The sequence below is a fragment of the Macaca fascicularis genome, chromosome 10 (genome assembly GCF_037993035.2).
Source record: "Macaca fascicularis isolate 582-1 chromosome 10, T2T-MFA8v1.1".
Classification (NCBI taxonomy): domain Eukaryota; kingdom Metazoa; phylum Chordata; class Mammalia; order Primates; family Cercopithecidae; genus Macaca; species Macaca fascicularis.
The window spans coordinates 119440662-119457907 of NC_088384.1; the positions used below are offsets into that span (position 1 = coordinate 119440662).

General features: G+C 54.5%; 1 protein-coding gene, 1 long non-coding RNA gene and 1 pseudogene across 3 annotated transcripts in view; 2 read left to right on the forward strand and 1 right to left on the reverse strand.

Moving 5' to 3' along the window:
- COL20A1 (collagen type XX alpha 1 chain) overlaps positions 1 to 6596 on the forward strand; it is a 39077-nt gene extending 32481 nt beyond the window's left edge. The window contains 11 exon segments of the mRNA XM_045364132.2: positions 1293 to 1388; positions 1465 to 1518; positions 1697 to 1750; positions 2126 to 2179; positions 2785 to 2856; positions 3907 to 3942; positions 4036 to 4102; positions 4283 to 4450; positions 5322 to 5365; positions 5367 to 5399; positions 6382 to 6596. Coding sequence (XP_045220067.2) covers positions 1293 to 1388; positions 1465 to 1518; positions 1697 to 1750; positions 2126 to 2179; positions 2785 to 2856; positions 3907 to 3942; positions 4036 to 4102; positions 4283 to 4450; positions 5322 to 5365; positions 5367 to 5399; positions 6382 to 6555 — 852 coding nt within the window. The 3' untranslated portion in view covers positions 6556 to 6596.
- A 939-nt stretch (positions 6597 to 7535) lies between these two features.
- On the reverse strand, positions 7536 to 14140 carry LOC141407958 (uncharacterized). 2 transcript variants are annotated; one of them, XR_012419625.1, is made up of 3 exons: positions 13119 to 14140; positions 12278 to 12349; positions 7536 to 7612 (listed from the first exon to the last, which is right to left on the reverse strand). It is a non-coding gene; the product is annotated as an uncharacterized lncRNA (long non-coding RNA). The 2 variants fall into 2 exon arrangements; XR_012419624.1 differs by lacking the exon at positions 7536 to 7612 and having other exon boundaries at positions 12021 to 12349; positions 13119 to 13842.
- Positions 12020 to 12133, forward strand: LOC123567318 (U6 spliceosomal RNA; annotated as a pseudogene).
- Positions 14141 to 17246: the final 3106 nt, after the last annotated feature.

The window sequence follows — 17246 nt, forward strand, 5'->3', positions numbered from 1 at the left end:
GCTCACTGCAAGCTCCGCCTCCTGGGTTCACACCATTCTCCTGCCTCAGCCTCCAGAGTAGCTGGGACTACAGGCGCCCGTCACCTCGCCCGGCTAATGTTTTGTACTTTTTTTTTTAGTAGAGATGGGGTTTCACCGTGTTAGCCAGGATGGTCTTGATCTCCTGACCTCGTGATCCGCCCGCCTCGGCCTCCCAGTGCTGGGATTCCAGGCGTGAGCCACCGCGCCCGGCCTCAGTTATCTTCTTTATGATTTTCTTGGGTGTTCCAGGTTTACAGTGACATCACCTGCAAAGAAACACTTCACCTTTGGCTTTTCAGTCTTGATCAGTCCGATTTCTTTTTCTTATCTAATGGTGTTGGTGAATACTCCAGAATTTTGTCAGAAAGCCGTGGTGGTAGCAGATATTCTCATTTTCTTCCTGGCTTAACAAAAGTGCTTCTAGCATTTGACCATTAAAATGCTGTCCTGGAAGCAGAGACAGGTGCATTTTGTCATGTGGTAGTGAAGTCCATCCACTCTTATTTTATTAGATTTAAAACATCAAGAATGCGCATTAAACAAGCTCTAGTGCTGTTATGGACATAATGAAAGGACTGTGCCTTTTGAGCTATTAATTGTAGGATATCCCTCAATACTGGATGATTCGTGCATCTGTCGAAAATCTGACACGGTCGCTGAATTCTCGTTATCCATGTCGCGTGCTGCAGAGTTTAGCTTCTGACGTTTTGTTTTGAATTTTGCATTGATGCTTATAAATAAGACTGTCGCAGTTTTCTTTATAGTGTTTGGAACCTCGATTTGCTTTGTTCAAAAGATAATTTGAGTTTAAATAGCAGCAGTGTGCGCCCCACAGGGCTGGATTTCCCGTAAAACCTGAGTCTAGTGTTTTGGGGTCCAGGGCTTAAGAAAGTCTTCTATCTCTTCCTTACAGTTGGCCCGTGGGGGTCTCTGGCTTTTCCTCAGTGATTTCTGCAATGCCCCCCATACCCCCGTTGGAACCCAGAGTTGGGCAGGGGAGGGCTGGGGGTGGAGTTGGTTGGAACTGGCTTCACAGGCTTGGCTTGGCCATTCTCTGGCGCTGCAGACCCCGACTGTGGGTGCTCCCAGACCCTCCCAGGGTGGGCAGTGAGGGTGCTGGGGCTGCCCCTGCCTCTTTAATGGAGATGTCTCCATGTGGGCCTGGGCCTGAATGCCCAGAGGGCCGGGAGGGCTGGCTGTGACCCAGAGGGGCCACAGGAGGGGCAGCCAGCGTGACCTTTTCAGGCCCTCCCCACTGCCTGTGTCTCCAGGGAGAGCCCGGGCCACCCGGACAGATGGGACCAGAAGGTCCTGGAGGCCAGCAGGGGTCACCGGGGACCCAAGGCCGCGCAGTCCCGGGGCCTGTGGTAAGTGTCACCCATTCCCCGCCCTCCTGCCCTGTGCCCCCTCCGCTTCACTGTCCAGCCCATCATCCCCCTCCAGGGTCCACCAGGGGTCAAAGGAGAGAAAGGAGACCATGGGCTCCCAGGCTTGCAGGTAGTGTGGCTGGAGCCAGGGGCCACAGGGGTTGGTGGCGGCGGGGGTGGGGGGAAGTACAGGGATGGAGATGGGGAGTGCATGGGGGACACAGGGATCGGGGGGTGAGGCCTTACAGGCAGGGCCACCTCTTCTGGACCTTGGCCCCTGCCTGGCTGGCTCCTCTGTTCTATCCCAGGGCCACCCCGGCCACCAGGGCATCCCCGGGAGAGTTGGCCTCCAGGGACCAAAGGTGCTGACTCTGGGCTTGGAGGGTTCTGTCAGGGTGGTAGAGACTGGCCTGTGGTGGTGGGGGGACTTGGAGATGGAGGCTGTGGGGTAGGGAGAGGGAGGTGCTTCCTCCTGGGCTCCTGCCTCACCCACTGCACCACCCCCTTCAGCCTGTGGCCTGGCCAGAAGGCAGGAGAGCTCCAGCCCACCCCAGGCAGGAGCTGTCACTGAGGTGGGGTCAGGTGGGGGGTGGCTAAGTAGGAGCCTGGCAGCCTCAGCTGCCTCACCTTTGCTGCTTGGGTTACAGGGTGTATTGGGTGCTGCTGGGGGCTGTCACCATGGGAGGGCTGGGTACAGGTACAAACCCCACCCAGCTTGTGCCTTCCTATGCCATCAGGGAATGAGAGGCCTGGAGGGAACTGCTGGCCTGCCCGGACCCCCTGGCCCCAGGGTAGGCACCAACCTCCCATGACCCCCACCCCCACCCAGGGCTCCTATGTTCCAGGGTCCAGGCAGAGGCTAGGCTGAACACCAGCTGTCACCCCTAGGTCACCCCAGGAAGTGGCCTGGGAGGGCCTCACTTCTGCTGGAACTTTCTGCAGGGCCCTGTGGGTGGGTGAGCGTCTGCCCAAGAGCACTACATGCCCCCAAGTGAGGGCTCTGTGCTGAGGACTCAGTTCCTGGGGGACCTTGATGGGGGGTCTCCTGGCGTTGGCCTCGGGCTGAGTGCTGCAGGCCAAGTTGCCTCCCCATAAGCACCACTTCCGGGGAAGCCTAACTTGCAGCCACACTGGGGCAACTGGAACAGCTAGGGACATTTAGAGCAGCGTGGGTGCTGACAGCACTGGAGGAGGAGCACAGGGCATGGGGAGCCAGGGCCTGGAGGCAGGGGAGGCACCGCCTGCCAGAGGAATGGCCTGAGGGAGGCTGGGGCCAGCTGGGTGTCCACTGCCCTTGTCAGGTCAGGGGGGCCCTGGGACGTCCGGGAACCAGGGCTGAAGTGGGAACAGATTTGCTGGGGGCCTAAACCACACCCTGACTTCTGTGTCTCTGCAGGGGTTCCAGGGCATGGCAGGGGCCAGGGGCACTGGTGGAGAGCGAGGACCCCCAGGGGCTGTGGGGCCCACAGTAAGTTCACTTCCAACACCCACCAGCCAGTCAAAGGTGGGGGAGGGAAGGGTGCAAGCCCCATATTCTCAGGGACTTCCTGCTAACCACCCAGGGACTTCCTGTTGACAGCCCATGGACTTCCTGTTGACCACCCAGGGACTTCCTGTTGACCTCCCAAGGACTTCCTGTTGACTGCCAGGGACTTCCTATTTACCACTCAGGGACTTCCTATTGGTGGCCCAGGGACTTCCTGTTGACCACTCAGAGACTTCCTGTTGACCACCCAGGGACTTCCTATTGACAGCCCAGGGACTTCCTGTTGACCACTCAAAGACTTCCTGTTGATCACTCAGGGACTTCCTGTTGACCGCTCAGGGACTTCCCATTTGTTATTGGAGGCCTGTTCTGAGCTGGGAGCTTGTTGTTGGTGCTAGTGCAAGAGAGTAGAGCCAGGGGCTGGTTCTGCACCTCCCCTAACCCCACCCAGGACAGACCTGGTGGAGGGGAGATGGTGGGGCGGCAGGCTCCGTGGAGGCACCACCATCCCCCGTAGGGGGACAGACGTGGGAGATGGGGGTGTAGTATCCCCTGGGGGATGCCTTGACTTTCAGCAGCTCCATGGGCCCCCACTTAGGTGGGCTCCAGGTTCCCCAAGGAGCTGGAGAGGTGGAAGAGGACAGAAGTTGGCAAGGAAGCACTGGCACAGGCCTGGCCTGGGCCCGGGAAGGGTCTGTTCTCTGGGCAGTGTCCCACACCCGCCATCTCCCCTAGCACAAAAATCTACAGCCAGAGGCAAGTCCTTTGTGGCACAACTTCCAGCCCCACTCAGGACTCTGCTGCAGAACCAAACTCCTCACATGCCTGCTCTGGGGTGCAGGCAAGGACCACAGGCTCCTAGGATCTGGGAATTTGGGATTGGGCTTTGGCTCTGCCTGCCCTGTGGGGTCACACTGCCACTGTGGCTGTCAGGCTGCCCAAGCCATGATCCACCCCAGGGCCATCTCGCACTTCTCATGTGTGGTCTCAGGCCATCCCTGCTGACTTCTTTTCTCTTCTCCTCCTCATCAGGGGCTGCCGGGGCCCAAAGGGGAACGAGGAGAGAAGGTGAGTGAGACTGATAGTCTTTGGCTCAGCTCGGGATCACCTGGGAAGGCACCAGCCACACGGGTCCCAAAGCTGCACCACCTTCCCTTCCAGGGCGAGCCGCAGTCCCTCGCCACCCTCTACCAGCTTGTGAGCCAGGCCTGTGAGTCCGCCATCCAGAGTGAGTGAAGCCAGTAGCCCTGCACCTGTGCCCAGCACACCTGTCTGTCCTCACAGTGGCCAGGCTGAGGGAGGCCGCCTTTATCCACCGTTAGCACACCTGGGTATCCTGGCATGGCCTGCCCAGGCCTCGCATCCCCTGGCTCCCACTGCATCCCACTGCCACCCTTCCTTCCCACAGCACACGTGTCAAAGTTTGACTCCTTCCACGAGAACACCAGGCCCCCAATGCCCATCTTGGAGCAGAAGCTGGAGCCGGGCACTGAGCCCCTGGGGTCCCCTGGCACCCGCAGCAAGGCCCTGCTTCCTGGAGAATGGAGGCATGGTAGCCGCCACCTAGAGGGCAGAGGTACTGGGCTCCTGGCTCTTGGGGAGGGAGTTGTGGCCAGCGGGGAGCCGGTTGTCCCCTGGTCCTGGGGCTGGAGCATCGATCTGTGTCAGCACAGCAGCCCCTGCTGGAGACACCACTGTCCAGCCTCTGGGGTGCTGTGGCGAGGACACGGGGCTTCCCTAAGTCCAGACAAAGCCAGTCATGACGCAGAGCTCAGCCTTGGCCTGGCCCTCTGAGGCCCTCAAGGTGACCCCTTCCCCAATCTTCAGGAAACACGAGCTGCCTGCTTAGGGCCACCCAGGAGGGCCCAGCCTACCTCCCATCCTCCCTCTCTCCCTCCTGCCCTCGAGTCCTCCCCGTCCCCCCTCTCCCACCCTCTCATCCTCCTGGCTACTGCTTCCCCTGCCTCTCCCCACCCAGCACGGAGCCGCAGGCTCCCGTGACCTTGGTGCTCCTCCTCCTCTGAGGCGGCAGCGGTGGGTCATGACTTGGATGCTGAGATGGAGGAAAGGCTGATTTGGGAGCTGGAGCTGGAGAGGGGTGTCCATGGGGAGGACAGACAGGGAGATGACCCAGCCAGACAAGGACTGAGTTCTGCACTGGCCGAGGCAGCAGCAGCTAGACAAGGGTGACAGGCACTGTCACAGGGCCCCCACCTGACACCTCCCCACCTGGCCATGCCCCCCCAAACCTGTCATGGAGCCCAAGGGGCACCTGTGTGGGGCACAGGGACCTGGCACGCTGCTCTCCCTCAGATCTCAGCCTCCATCTGAGGACCAGACCTGCTGCCTGCACCCAGGGAGGGGCCCTGACACCCTCTGTCCCCGTCAGAACAGGGCCCCAAGCCACTGCATTGCTCCATCCTCATATACTCTCCCTTTCCTCGCAGGGGAGCCTGGAGCTGTTGGTCAGACGGGCAGCCCTGGGCAGCAGGGGGGCTAGCACCCAGGGCCTCTGGGAGCGACAGGTGAGCCCCTGCTGCCTGCACCTGCCAGGGCTGAGGGCATCCAGGAAGGAGGAGCTCCTGAGGGGCTGATGGGTGGGGCCTTGTGCTATCCAGGGTGGGGTGCTGCGAGCACAAGGCCCAGCACAGGCAGGTGAGGTGGCCCTGGGGAAAGTAGGGTCAACTGTGGACCCCGTAGGGGCAACAGGAATGTGGGATCACAGGCCGTGGGGCCATAGGGCGTGGGGTCCCAGGGCGTGGGGTCCTGGAGACGGATTGGAATGCCGGGAGCCTGCTCGACCTCGTGGGCTGCAGAGTTGCATGCTGGGATGGAGGACGCCCTGACCAGGGTATAGTGCAGTGGAGAGAGTGGAGCTCAGGTGTTTGCTCAGTGGGCACCTGGTCCAGTTGTGGGGAAGCTCACAGGAGTCCCAGGAGGGGCCTGTGAGGCCCCGGGTATGTCGATGAGAGAGGCAGGGTGGGGGCTGTGGTAGCCCCAGGTGACCTCTGCCTTCCTCAGGAAGCGCTGGGCAGGTGGCCCCTGTGTGCAAACTTAGCTGAGGGGCTGGTCCCAGGAGCAGGTGTGGGGACAGGGTGCAGGTGGGTACAGCACAACTCTGGCCTCAAGTAGCTTCAGGGGCCAGAGTGTGGCACGGGTGTGTGACCTGGGCCCGTGAGGGGCCGGTGCCTTTGAGCGAGGGGCTCGGCAGGGGCTAGGAGGGCCAGGGAGCACAGGCAGGAGACTCGGGGGCTCCTGGCCAAGCTGGGGCAAGAGGGCAGCTGCCCGAGATGCCTGAGAGTCAGGACAGAGCCCAGGGCTAAGGACAAGCAACCTTGCTTCTCCTCCACAGACTCATCAGAGAATGACCCTACCCACAGCCCTGCCCACAATCCTGCCCACCCACGGCCCTGCTGGACGCAGCGTGTGGAAACCCAGGCACTGGCCCTGAGCCTGTGTCCAACTGTCTTCAGTCTTTCAGATCTGTCCGCCCTTCTCTCCTGCCAGGACATTTTCTGCACTGTCCCGAGGAACCCTGCGCCTTCCTCCATGGTTTGTCTGGACACCAAGAGCGACCACATCTGGAAAAGCCAGGAGAAAAGCTCAGGAAGCACCTGCAGGTGGAAGGAGAGGGAAGGAGCAACCTTGGCCAAGGCCCACCCCACGCCCTTGGCTCTGTAGCATTTCCAAGTTCAGATAAACCACCGAGTGCTCACCCACCCAAGCGAGGCGGGAGTCATTTCCCTGGAGGGTGTCCCCCACCCTGGCTCCGTGCACCCCACCTTGAGGTCCTGCAGCTCCAGCTGCAGTGGAGAAGGGGAGGGGCTGGGCTGATGGTAAATCGGGTCCAGGAGGGCAGTGGTGCCCCATGGCCGTCTCACTAGCTGTCACACAGGCTCACCAGCATGCCCCGCCCCTTTCTCTGGGCCTCATCAAAGCCTGGCCGGGGCCCTGCAGACCCTCCTCACTCTGCGCCTCACACAGGGAACAGACGGCTCCACTGCTGTCCCACTGGTCACCTGCACGGTGGTTCCTGCCTCAGAACAGCACTCCCACCCTGACCCCAGCACCTTTGCATCTGGGAACAGGCAGGGTCCTGCCTGCCTCATCGTCCCCTCTGTCTCCAGCCCAAGAAGGAGTCCAGATCCTGTGTGTGAGTGGCCACCCCTCACATACCCAGCCCTGTGCTGAGTTCCTTGTGCAGGGCCATTGCTTTGAGACTTGGCACCATCAGCCCTGGTCCTTAGGGTCTCAGAGCAAGGTCATCCCTCAGCAGGCTTCTGACCTGCGTGCTCCTCAGCACTTCTGCCCAGGTCTCTCCCAACCATCACAGACACTATGAGCTGGACTTCCTGCCTTATCTCCACTCTGTCCCAAACAGCATGGGGGCAAGCTCAGAACACATACCTGGGCTTCTGGGCCTTGTGGCCTGTGGAGGTGATGTGGGAACTTCTACTTCCTTTCCAAACAAATATTCAGTAACTAGTCCACTATTACCACTTAGCCAGCTAAGCAAGATAGGTGCCAGAAATGAAGAAGGAACCCATATCATTGAGGAGAGAATGAAAAGTATTAAAAAGGAACAGAGAGAGACCCTTGATATTGACAGAAGGAAAACCCACCAAGATCCCTAGTGCAGCACTGCATGCACCAAAGCATACCTCAAAGAGGTGAGTGCAAAACAGCTTCAGGGCAAACACTTTGTCTGTGATTCAACCGTTCCAGGAACTGACCAGACCTGGAGACCAAATGGAGAGTGATAGGCAGGGTCAGCAGGATGGGAGAGAGTGCCTGCACCCACAGGAGCTGCAGCCCTGACTGAGGCCAGGAAGTACCCCCAAATGCCAGCTCCCACTGCAGCATGAGGACAGAAACAGACCACTGAGAATTCCCAAGGTTTGTGGACAAGTCAGAAGTCAAAGAAGTCAGGTGGCATCAATACAGATTTTGCCCTGAGGGACAAGGAGAGCATGTGGCCAAAGTAGGTGCAGGTAAGGCAGCATCTGGGGAAGAGTCATAGCCTTCAGTGCAGGTATCAGACACAGTTGTTGAGAGCTGCAGCCCAAGCCAGCCCCTCCGTCCTGCAGGGAGGACACCTAGGTCACTTGACTTCTGCTGGGGAGCTGAGTTGCTTCAGATCATGTGACCAGTGACACAGCTTGGTTGCACTCACTTGGTTTCTCTAGGGCTGGGAATTAAATGTCTCCTGCTGAACTGAGAAGGCTCTTTGAGCAGTGGAGTGAGCAGGCTTTGTCATGAGGCAGGAGTGGGGCTAGAATCAAGCCCAGAGCCCACAGGGCATCCAGAGCCTTCCAAAGGAGCCCCTCTCCTGGGCTCTCCAATTTGAAGGGACTGGGCACTGGGTGGCTCATGGAGACCACACTGGCAGCCGGGAGGAGGCAGCCTGGCGGGGAGGAACCAGGGTCACTCCAATCTCCACCAACCTCTCAGCTGCCCTACCCTCACCACCCTGCTGACACCAGTGATAAGGCTCAGCCTCAAAATGGGAGTCCGGGTGCCTTCAGGAAACTGAGTTCATGCTGGAGGCCAACTAAAATGGCACAGCAAAGGCAGCGGCCAGCTGCTGCCCAGGCAGCTTAGGGACTGGTTCCTGAGGCCCCACCCACCCCAGCCTGTGCAGTGAAGCTGAGTACGAATCAAAGGTGAGGATGGGCAAGGGAGCTGACAGCAGCCCCCGAATGCAACGCACCGGCCTGGCTCCTCTGTTTACAGGAAGGCAGCCTCCCCGAGACCCAGCCGACCTGCGCGTCTCCCATCAGCCCCGACTCCACCGCATCCCTCTGGGTTTTTAGGAGCCCCTGGGGACTGAGCTGAGGCTCACGCTCCTGGCCAGAGCTCTGGGTTCCTGGCAGTGTCTCCCCGGCTCCCTTCACGGCCACAGCTCTCCCCTCCAGAGGCCCCTCTATAGTGGGCCTCAGTTCCCTCTCCACCCCCAGAGGTAGCACAGCTTCAGCCCTATGCAGTGTGGGGGTTCGGTCTTGGCCTGGAACTCATGGCCTTAGGCGCTGCCCCCGTGTCACCCCCATGCCCTTGCAGTCCAGGATGTTCAGCTGAGGCCACGAAGGTGGTGTGATGTGAGGCTGATCTGATGCTAAGCTCAGGCCCCTGAGGTCATGGGGGTTGTGGGGAGGTCTTGGAATCTCGGGGCTCATGCTGGCGCCACAGGGTGGTGTGGTTGTGTGGACTGTAAGGGGCCCTGCAGCCATGCATATCTGACTTGCCCTGCCCAGGTCTGCAGGCAGTGCCAAGTGACTGCCTGAGGCCCCAAGAGCAACCCTGGAAGCTCCAGGCCTTCACGGTCCCCCCGAGAGCCACCTGCAAGGTGGGGAGCTGGGAAGAATGGCTCAGTGATGAGCTCGGAGGGAGGGATGGGCACAGCCCCCAGGAAGGCAGGTGGGTGCAGGCCTGGGAGGAATGTGTAGCAGGAGGCAGGGGGTGCTGTGACCACAGGACCACCAGGTGAGGCATGTCCACCCGCAGAGGATGGCTCTGGCCCAGGCAGTGTCAGAAACGGGAGCTGAGGAAACCCAACCCCAATTGTAGAGGAGGCTGCCCTGATGCCATCTGCACCTGGGGGGTGATGTATGGCTGCCAGGCCCTTCATCTACCAAGGACCAGGGCAATGGCAACGGGAGAGCAGGGACACGTGGACCCACACATGCACACACACCAGGGCAGACGGTGGGGGAAGCCAGTGTCTGAAGATTCAGTTCATTTCTTGGGGAAAGGGCGTGGAACATTTGAACTTGAGCCAGAGCCCAGAGATGATTTCCTAATAAAGCCCACCATCATGATCTGATGGTGAGCACAGAACTCCATGCCCAGTGGAGAAACACTGTCCTCTCACATGTATGGAATATCCACACACTAACCATGAACTCGGCCACAGAGAAACCTTACATTCCCAAGGACCATGCTGTTGAGAACTCACTCACTGACTGATGAAACTGGAAAAGCAACCAACGATAACAAGCTAAACAATGCCTCTAGAAGCTAAAAGACACACCCATGACTCCACAATAATTCATGGGTTAAAGAGAAAAAAGGAAACGTGAAGATACTTGTAACCACATAAAGATGGATGCAGCACCATGTCAGAGTGTCTGTGCTGCAGCTAAAGGGGCACCTAGAGGGCAATTTATAGCCATAAATACAGTGCTTTGTTTTGTGTTTTGTTTTTTGAGACAAGGTCTTGCTCTGTCACCCAGGCTAGAGTACACTGGCATGATCTCGGCTCACTGCAACCTCTGTGCCACCCTGGGCTCAAGTGTAAAGTCCTGTGGGCAGGAATGGACACTGAGAGAATCCCAGGCTGTTTGGCCATCCTTGGCATGTAGCTGGTCTTCATCAGAAGATGGCTGCTGCTGCTCCAGGAGTTACACCTCACTGGGGGGAAGGGGCGGGGGTCATACTGGGTGAAGAGCAACAGCGTTAACAGGAGTCCCGCTTGGAGACGTCTGCTTGTACCTGATGACAAAGACTGCAACTCTCCTTGTCCAGAAAACAGAGGTTTTAGCTGAACACATGACCACCTCCCACAAAGTCAGTAAATGCATCATGTAGGGCTCGATGTGGCTTCAAGTAACAACAACAGGATAAGAGTGACTCTCACAGCATGGGAAGTGACCCTGTCAGAGGCACCGGGAGGCCCTTTCCCTCGGCTGGCTCTGCATCCTCCACACAGGACACTGCCCTGGTCTCCGCTGCTGGGTCACCTTCCAACAACAGGAAGAAGAGAAGGGAGGAGAAGATCTGGCCTGGAATCGGGTCGTATTCCAACAACAGGAAGAAGAGAAGGGAGAAGGGCTGGCCTGGAATCGGGTCGTATTCCAACAACAGGAAGAAGAGAAGGGAGAAGGGCTGGCTCGGAACCTTGAAGGGCAGATTCCAAAGGTGTCCTTGCCACTGTCAGCTACATCCCCGTGGCCAGACGTCGTCCCACGGCCAAGCGGAGCTGCAAGAGTAGAGCCTTTTCTGGCTCCTCCCTGAGGCAGGAGGGGAAAGGGAGGGTGGGGCCAGCCGTGGGCCAGCCACGGGGAGGAAGGCGGCCCCCATGTCCCCCAGGGCTCAGTGAAGTGCACCTGGCCTGAGAAACCACAGAAGCCACCACAGCGCTGGGGCAAAGAAGACAAAACCACAGATGAAGAGGCTGAAAACCAGAGCCCTCTGACCCATTTTACGCCAACAGATCTGCAGGCCCAGGTGAAATGGGCGTTCAGGCATCCACATTTCCAGAAGAGTCACCACAAAGACTCCTGGAAACAAGATGGTCACTAACAGAGGCTCCTGCCCAGCGAGACGCAAGGACTGGGGAGGGAGCCCAGCAAATCCAGGATCTGAATACAGAAGCTGAGAAACCCTGAGGATGACTCAGGCCACCCTGTGTGTGCACGTGTGCGTGTGTCCGCGTGCACGCGTGTCTGCATGCCCATGTGTCTGACAGTAGCCCACAAGAAACCATTACATGACAATGGACTGTCTCCTCCCCAAATGCGTACACACACACACGAGGCATGCATTTGCAAACACACACCCGTACACACACGTCCTCACACATTCGTGCACGCACAGCGCTGTTATCCATGTTGAGGGGACGTATTCACAAGGGAAAGTGAGGTGTCCGAGATCAAAAGCATTGGGAGAGACAAAACAGAGAATCTGTACCAGGCAGAGAAGAATTCACGTTTGTTCTCTTTGGTCTATTAATTTTTTAAAACTGTAATCTCTTTAAGAGGCAAGGAGGGATATCAGTAACATGACACCAGAATTACAGGTATAAAGGAAAACCAACTAGGAATATGATGTGTATAAAACAAACGAGAAATTTTAAAAGCGGAGCTGTAAGATCAGGTCTGAGACGCCTCCCGGGAGGCTTTGGGGAAAGATAAAAAGGAAACAGAACATGTGTTAGCACCCACACGACGGGGGCTCTACGAGGAAAGAAACAGCAAGAAGTGGGGAATGGTGAACATAACTGGGTTTTCTGAAGATTTGTGCATTAGAGAAAGATTTAAGAGCTCAGATTTAAAGGGCTCAGAATGTCAAATGGAGTGAGTTTTTAAATGTACTCTTAGGTTCCTCAATGCCATATATAATGCAATACATAATGATGACGGAGAAAAGAATTCTTTAAAAAATCTTTAGTACAAATACTAAAATTGGAACGATACAGAGAAGATTAACATGGCCCCTGTGCTGGGATGACACACAGTCAAAAGAAAAAAAAAAATAGATCTTTCCAGGGAAAACCTGCAGCCCAGACTACAGAAGAACCAGGGGCCAGCAGAGGAGACGCTGGGACGGTGGCTCCACAGGGTTCAAGAAAACATGCTCGCGTTTCATATCCAGAGAATTATCACTTAAATGAAGGAGACAAAAATACCTTCTGCATCCCAGAGCGTCAGAAGGAGTCAAACACAAGATCTTCTCTGAAAATACCACTGGAGGAAGCCTTCTGCAAAAAAGGGAAAATGATCAGAAATTATGCCAGATACCTGGGAAAATCCCACAGTCAGTGTAAAACTTAGTAAAGTTCACTATGGACCAAATAACGAAGCCCTTCATCCCAGACAAATCATGTCTGTGGCAATCCAGAGCTGAAATTCTAGGTTATTCCCGTGTGGCTGGCGTGGGGGAGGCCACAATTCCTGAAGGCACGCTGGGGTACTTGTCTTCTTTGGAGGTGGGAGGCATTCTTCAGATCAATATACTGAGCTCTTGAAAAACATAAATGCGCCGGGCGCGGTGGCTCAAGCCTGTAATCCCAGCACTTTGGGAGGCCGAGACGGGCGGATCACAAGGTCAGGAGATCGAGACCATCCTGGCTAACACAGTGAAACCCCGTCTCTACTAAAAAATACAAAAAAAAAATTAGCCGGGCGAGGTGGCGGCGCCTGTAGTCCTGTAGTCCCAGCTACTCGGGAGGCTGAGGCAGGAGAATGGCGTGAACCCGGGAGGCGGAGCTTGCAGTGAGCTGAGATCCGGCCACTGCACTCCAGCCTGGGCGACAGAGCGAGACTCCATCTCAAAATAAATAAATAAAAATAAATAAATAAATAAATGCTTGTTTTGAGTTAGGAGCAGTCACCAGGGAATGTGTAGCTTCCAGAGCAACTGACTATACCAGTTTCTCCCACAGAAGGGATGGAACGTATTTCCACAACAACAACAACAAACCACAGAGATGGCCTAAATATATCCCGCTGTAGTAGAAATTGCAATACCTCTCGCTGATCGAAGGATGAATTCTCCAGATGGCATTTAAAGACGACATGCAGCTTTCTGCTTCCAGCCATGGTAGAGCCGTCCTGGGCCAGTAACAGCCGCAGAGCTGGGCAACACGCTCGCGACACCATCTCCAGCCACTTCCACGGGAACGGAGACCAGACAATGGGCCTCCACCCTCATCTCACGCCAGACACAACAGTTAGTTCAAAGACTCTCACCTAAACACCAGAGCCAAAACTACACTTTCCAGAAGGAAAAAGCGGAAGATCACGTTTACAGCCTTGGAGTGGTCAAAGGCTTCTCAAACAGGACACACGAAGCACTAACCGTTAAAAGAAACAGAAGGAAAAAATTTTTGTCAAAATTCAAAGCTTTTCTTCAAAAGGCAGCATTAAGAAAATGAGGGCTGTCAGAGGCAGAGAGGACCTACTCTGACCACAAGTCCTGGAGGGAGGTTTTATATCCAGAATGTACACAAAACTCATACAACTCACTAAAAGCAGACAATCTGATAAAACCATGGGCAAAGTATTTCAACAGATCCTTCACAAAAAGAAGACATACGAGTGGCTTGTGAGCACCTAAAATGATCAACATCACCATCGTCAGGGAGGCACATATGAAAATCACACTCACTGCAACAGCTAAGACACTGGGTGCTGGTGAACACGTCGGGGCGTGTGGATGCTCCAGCCACCCTGGAAAACAACGTGGGGGCCCCTTACAAAGAGCGAGTACAGGCCGGGCGCGGCGGCTCACGCCTGTAATCCCGGCACTTTGGGAGGCCAAGGCGGGTGGATCACCTGAGGTCAAGAGATAGAGACCATCCTGGCCAACATGTTGAAACCCCGTCTCCACTAAAAATACAAAAAATTAGCTGGACATGGTGGCATGCACCTGTAGTCCCAGCTACTCGGGAGGCTGAGGCAGGAAAATCACTTGAACCCAGGAGGCGGAGGTTGCAGTGAGCTGAGATCGCACCATTGCACTCCAGCCTGGCGTCAGAGCGAGACTCCATCTAAAAACAAACAAACAAAATCAGAAAAGTACAACTATCCTATGCCCCCAGCAATTCTACTAGGTATTTGCCCCAAAGAAATGAAAGCAGGTGTCTGCACGAAGCCTGCACTTGAATGTTCACAGTCACTTTAATCAGAGCAGGTCCAGACTGGAAACAATCCACATGTCCATCGATTACTCAACTAATTGCAGCAAATTCATAAAGACGAGTGAATTATGTCATATCCACACAGATGAATGAATTACATCATATCCACAAAGACAAGTGAATTACATCATATCCACACAGATGAACGAATTACGTCATATCCACAAAGATGAGTGAGTTACATCATACCCACAAAGATGAGTGAATTACATCATATCCACACAGATGAATGAATTACGTCATATCCACACAGATGAATGAATTACATCATATCCACATGGATGAATGAATTACGTCATAACCACATGGATGAATGACTTACATCATATCCACGTGGGTGAATGAATTACGTCATATCCCCATGGATGAGTGAATTACGTCACATCCACGCAATTGAATGAATTACGTCATATCCACAAAGGTGAATGAATTACGTCATATCCACGCAGATGAACGAATTATATCATATCCACGCAGACAAATGAATTACATCATATCCACAGAGACAAGTGAATTACATCATATCCACACAGATGAATGAATTACGTCATACCCACAAAGATGAGTGAATTATGTCATATCCACACAGATGAATGAATTACATCATATCCACACAGATGAGCGAATTACGTCATATCCACGCAGATGAATGAATTACGTCATATCCACGCAGATGAATGACTTCCGTCATATCCACGCAGATGAATGAATTATGTCATATCCACAAAGATGAGTGAATTACATGATATCCACACAGATGAATGAATTATGTCATATCCACAAAGACGAGTAAATTACATCATATCCATAAAGACGAGTGAATTACATCATATCCACACAGATGAATGAATTACATCATATCCATAAAAATGAGTGAATTACGTCCATTCAACAACTTGGGTGAATACCCCAAGGACTAAGCTCTGATTTCTTATCTTGCCCAAATTCCTATCAAAGGGGTCTGGGGAGTCATGCCCTACAACCATTCTCACCAGATGTGCTTTATTTGACCCTATATATCACGACTTACTTTCCAGTCTCACTCTGATGTAATATTATGAGACAAGGAAAAAAAAACATTTTACGCCAAAATATATTTCCTTGCCATACCTTGAAATTGCCCTGCGAAGTCTCTTGTGGGAGAAACCCACATTCTATAGAGAATCCCCTTCCCCTTTGTTTTCGTTCCTTTCCAGATCCAGGAGATAATCAACTAAGCGCCAGGCACCCTTTTAGGTCCAATAAGAAACATTTCACAATCTGCTGTCTCTGAAGTCTGCTGTCTAAGAGCTTCCTCTGCACCAATCAAACTTGGTCTCCACAATCCTTTATCTCAACCTGAACATTCCTTTCCATTGATCCCAGGTCTTCAGATACACTCAACCAGTTGTCAACCAGAAAATGTTTGAATTCACTGTGAATTGTCCCACCTTTCTGAACCAAACCAATGTATTTCTTAAATGTATTGATTGATGTCTCCTGCCTCCCGAAAATGGATAAAACCAAGCCGTGCCCGACCACCTTGGGCACGTGTCCTCAGGACCTCCCGAGGGCTGTGTCACGGGCCATGGTCACTCATATTTGGCTCAGAATAAGTCTTCAAATATTTTACAGAGTTTGACTGTTCGTCTACAACCCCGAACGCCATGCTGTGTGACGGAGGCTGTCCACAAACGCACCTGTTCCACCTACATGAAGTTCTAGAACATAACAGAAGTGATCCACAGAGCTGGGAATCATGTCAGCAGTTTCCTGGAGCGCAGAGGGTTTTAGCTACACAGGGACATGAAGGAGCTTTCCGGGTGACAGAAACATTCTGTGTCTGACTAGGATGGTAGTTACCTGTTGTCTGCAAGAAACCCTCCTTATATGTAATGAAATGGAACAGTAAGGTTAAAAGGAGAGACTAGAAAAGGATCTACCAACAACTCTCGAAAGACGGCTGGAGTGTCAATGTGACAATGAGAAAAGGAGACTTGAGAGTGTGGAATGGTACGAGGGATAGAGAGGCCGTTCCATAGTGAGCAGGTGCCCCCACCGTGAGAACACAGTAGCCCTGAACGCGACAGAACAGAGCTTCCAAATAGGCGAAGCAAACGCCAGCACGCCTGCGAGAAGGGGTAAAGCCACGATTCTCCTTGGTGACCTCAGCTCCCCTCTGAAGCCTCCTACACCATGTAGACAGAACACTGGCCTGGGTGTAGAAGGCTTGAAGGACGCCTCAGCAGGCGGGACCCGGCTGGCATTTCTAGAACATTCCCTGAAGCAGAGCGGAAGATGTGTTCTTTTCAAGGCTGCGCAGAACCCTGACGTGGACAGACCATATGCTGGACCTGATAACAAGCGTGACAGATTTGAAAGCACTGAGATGAAATGGAATACTTCCCTGACTCCAGAGGAATTAAATTAGAAATAAAAAATAGAGATTCAAAACCCTGACAAAAGATAATAGGCACGTCATAGAAGAAACTTGAACAGTCGATAAACGTGTGAGAAGATGCCCCAACTCTAGTAACTAGAGAAATGTAATTTAAAACAGAGAGAGAACTGCATTCCCACCGGACTGGTAAAAATTAAGAACCCTTGGTATGGGGGAGAGAATCGGAACCCTGAGAGGAGGTGATGTCAATGCAGTCGCGTTGGCAAACCCTTCGTCAGCAGCTCCTTGAGCTGACCACGCGCCCTTCCTTCCCGCCACTGAGCCGGAGCTGCTGGGTCTGCCTCCCACGGAGACACATAGGTGCCAAGGTCTGTTCACAGCAGCCACGAGCTGGCGATGGATAAAGAAGGTGGTGCCACACGGCAGAGCCCGCAGCACAGCGAGTAACGACCCGGAATCGGGAGCCGACAGACGGGCACACCTGGCACGGCCATGCACAGAACCCAGGGCCAGCAACGCCAGGCAGAGGTGTTGGGTGACCTCGGGGGGGTCGTGGCTGGCCGGGCTGAGCAGGGG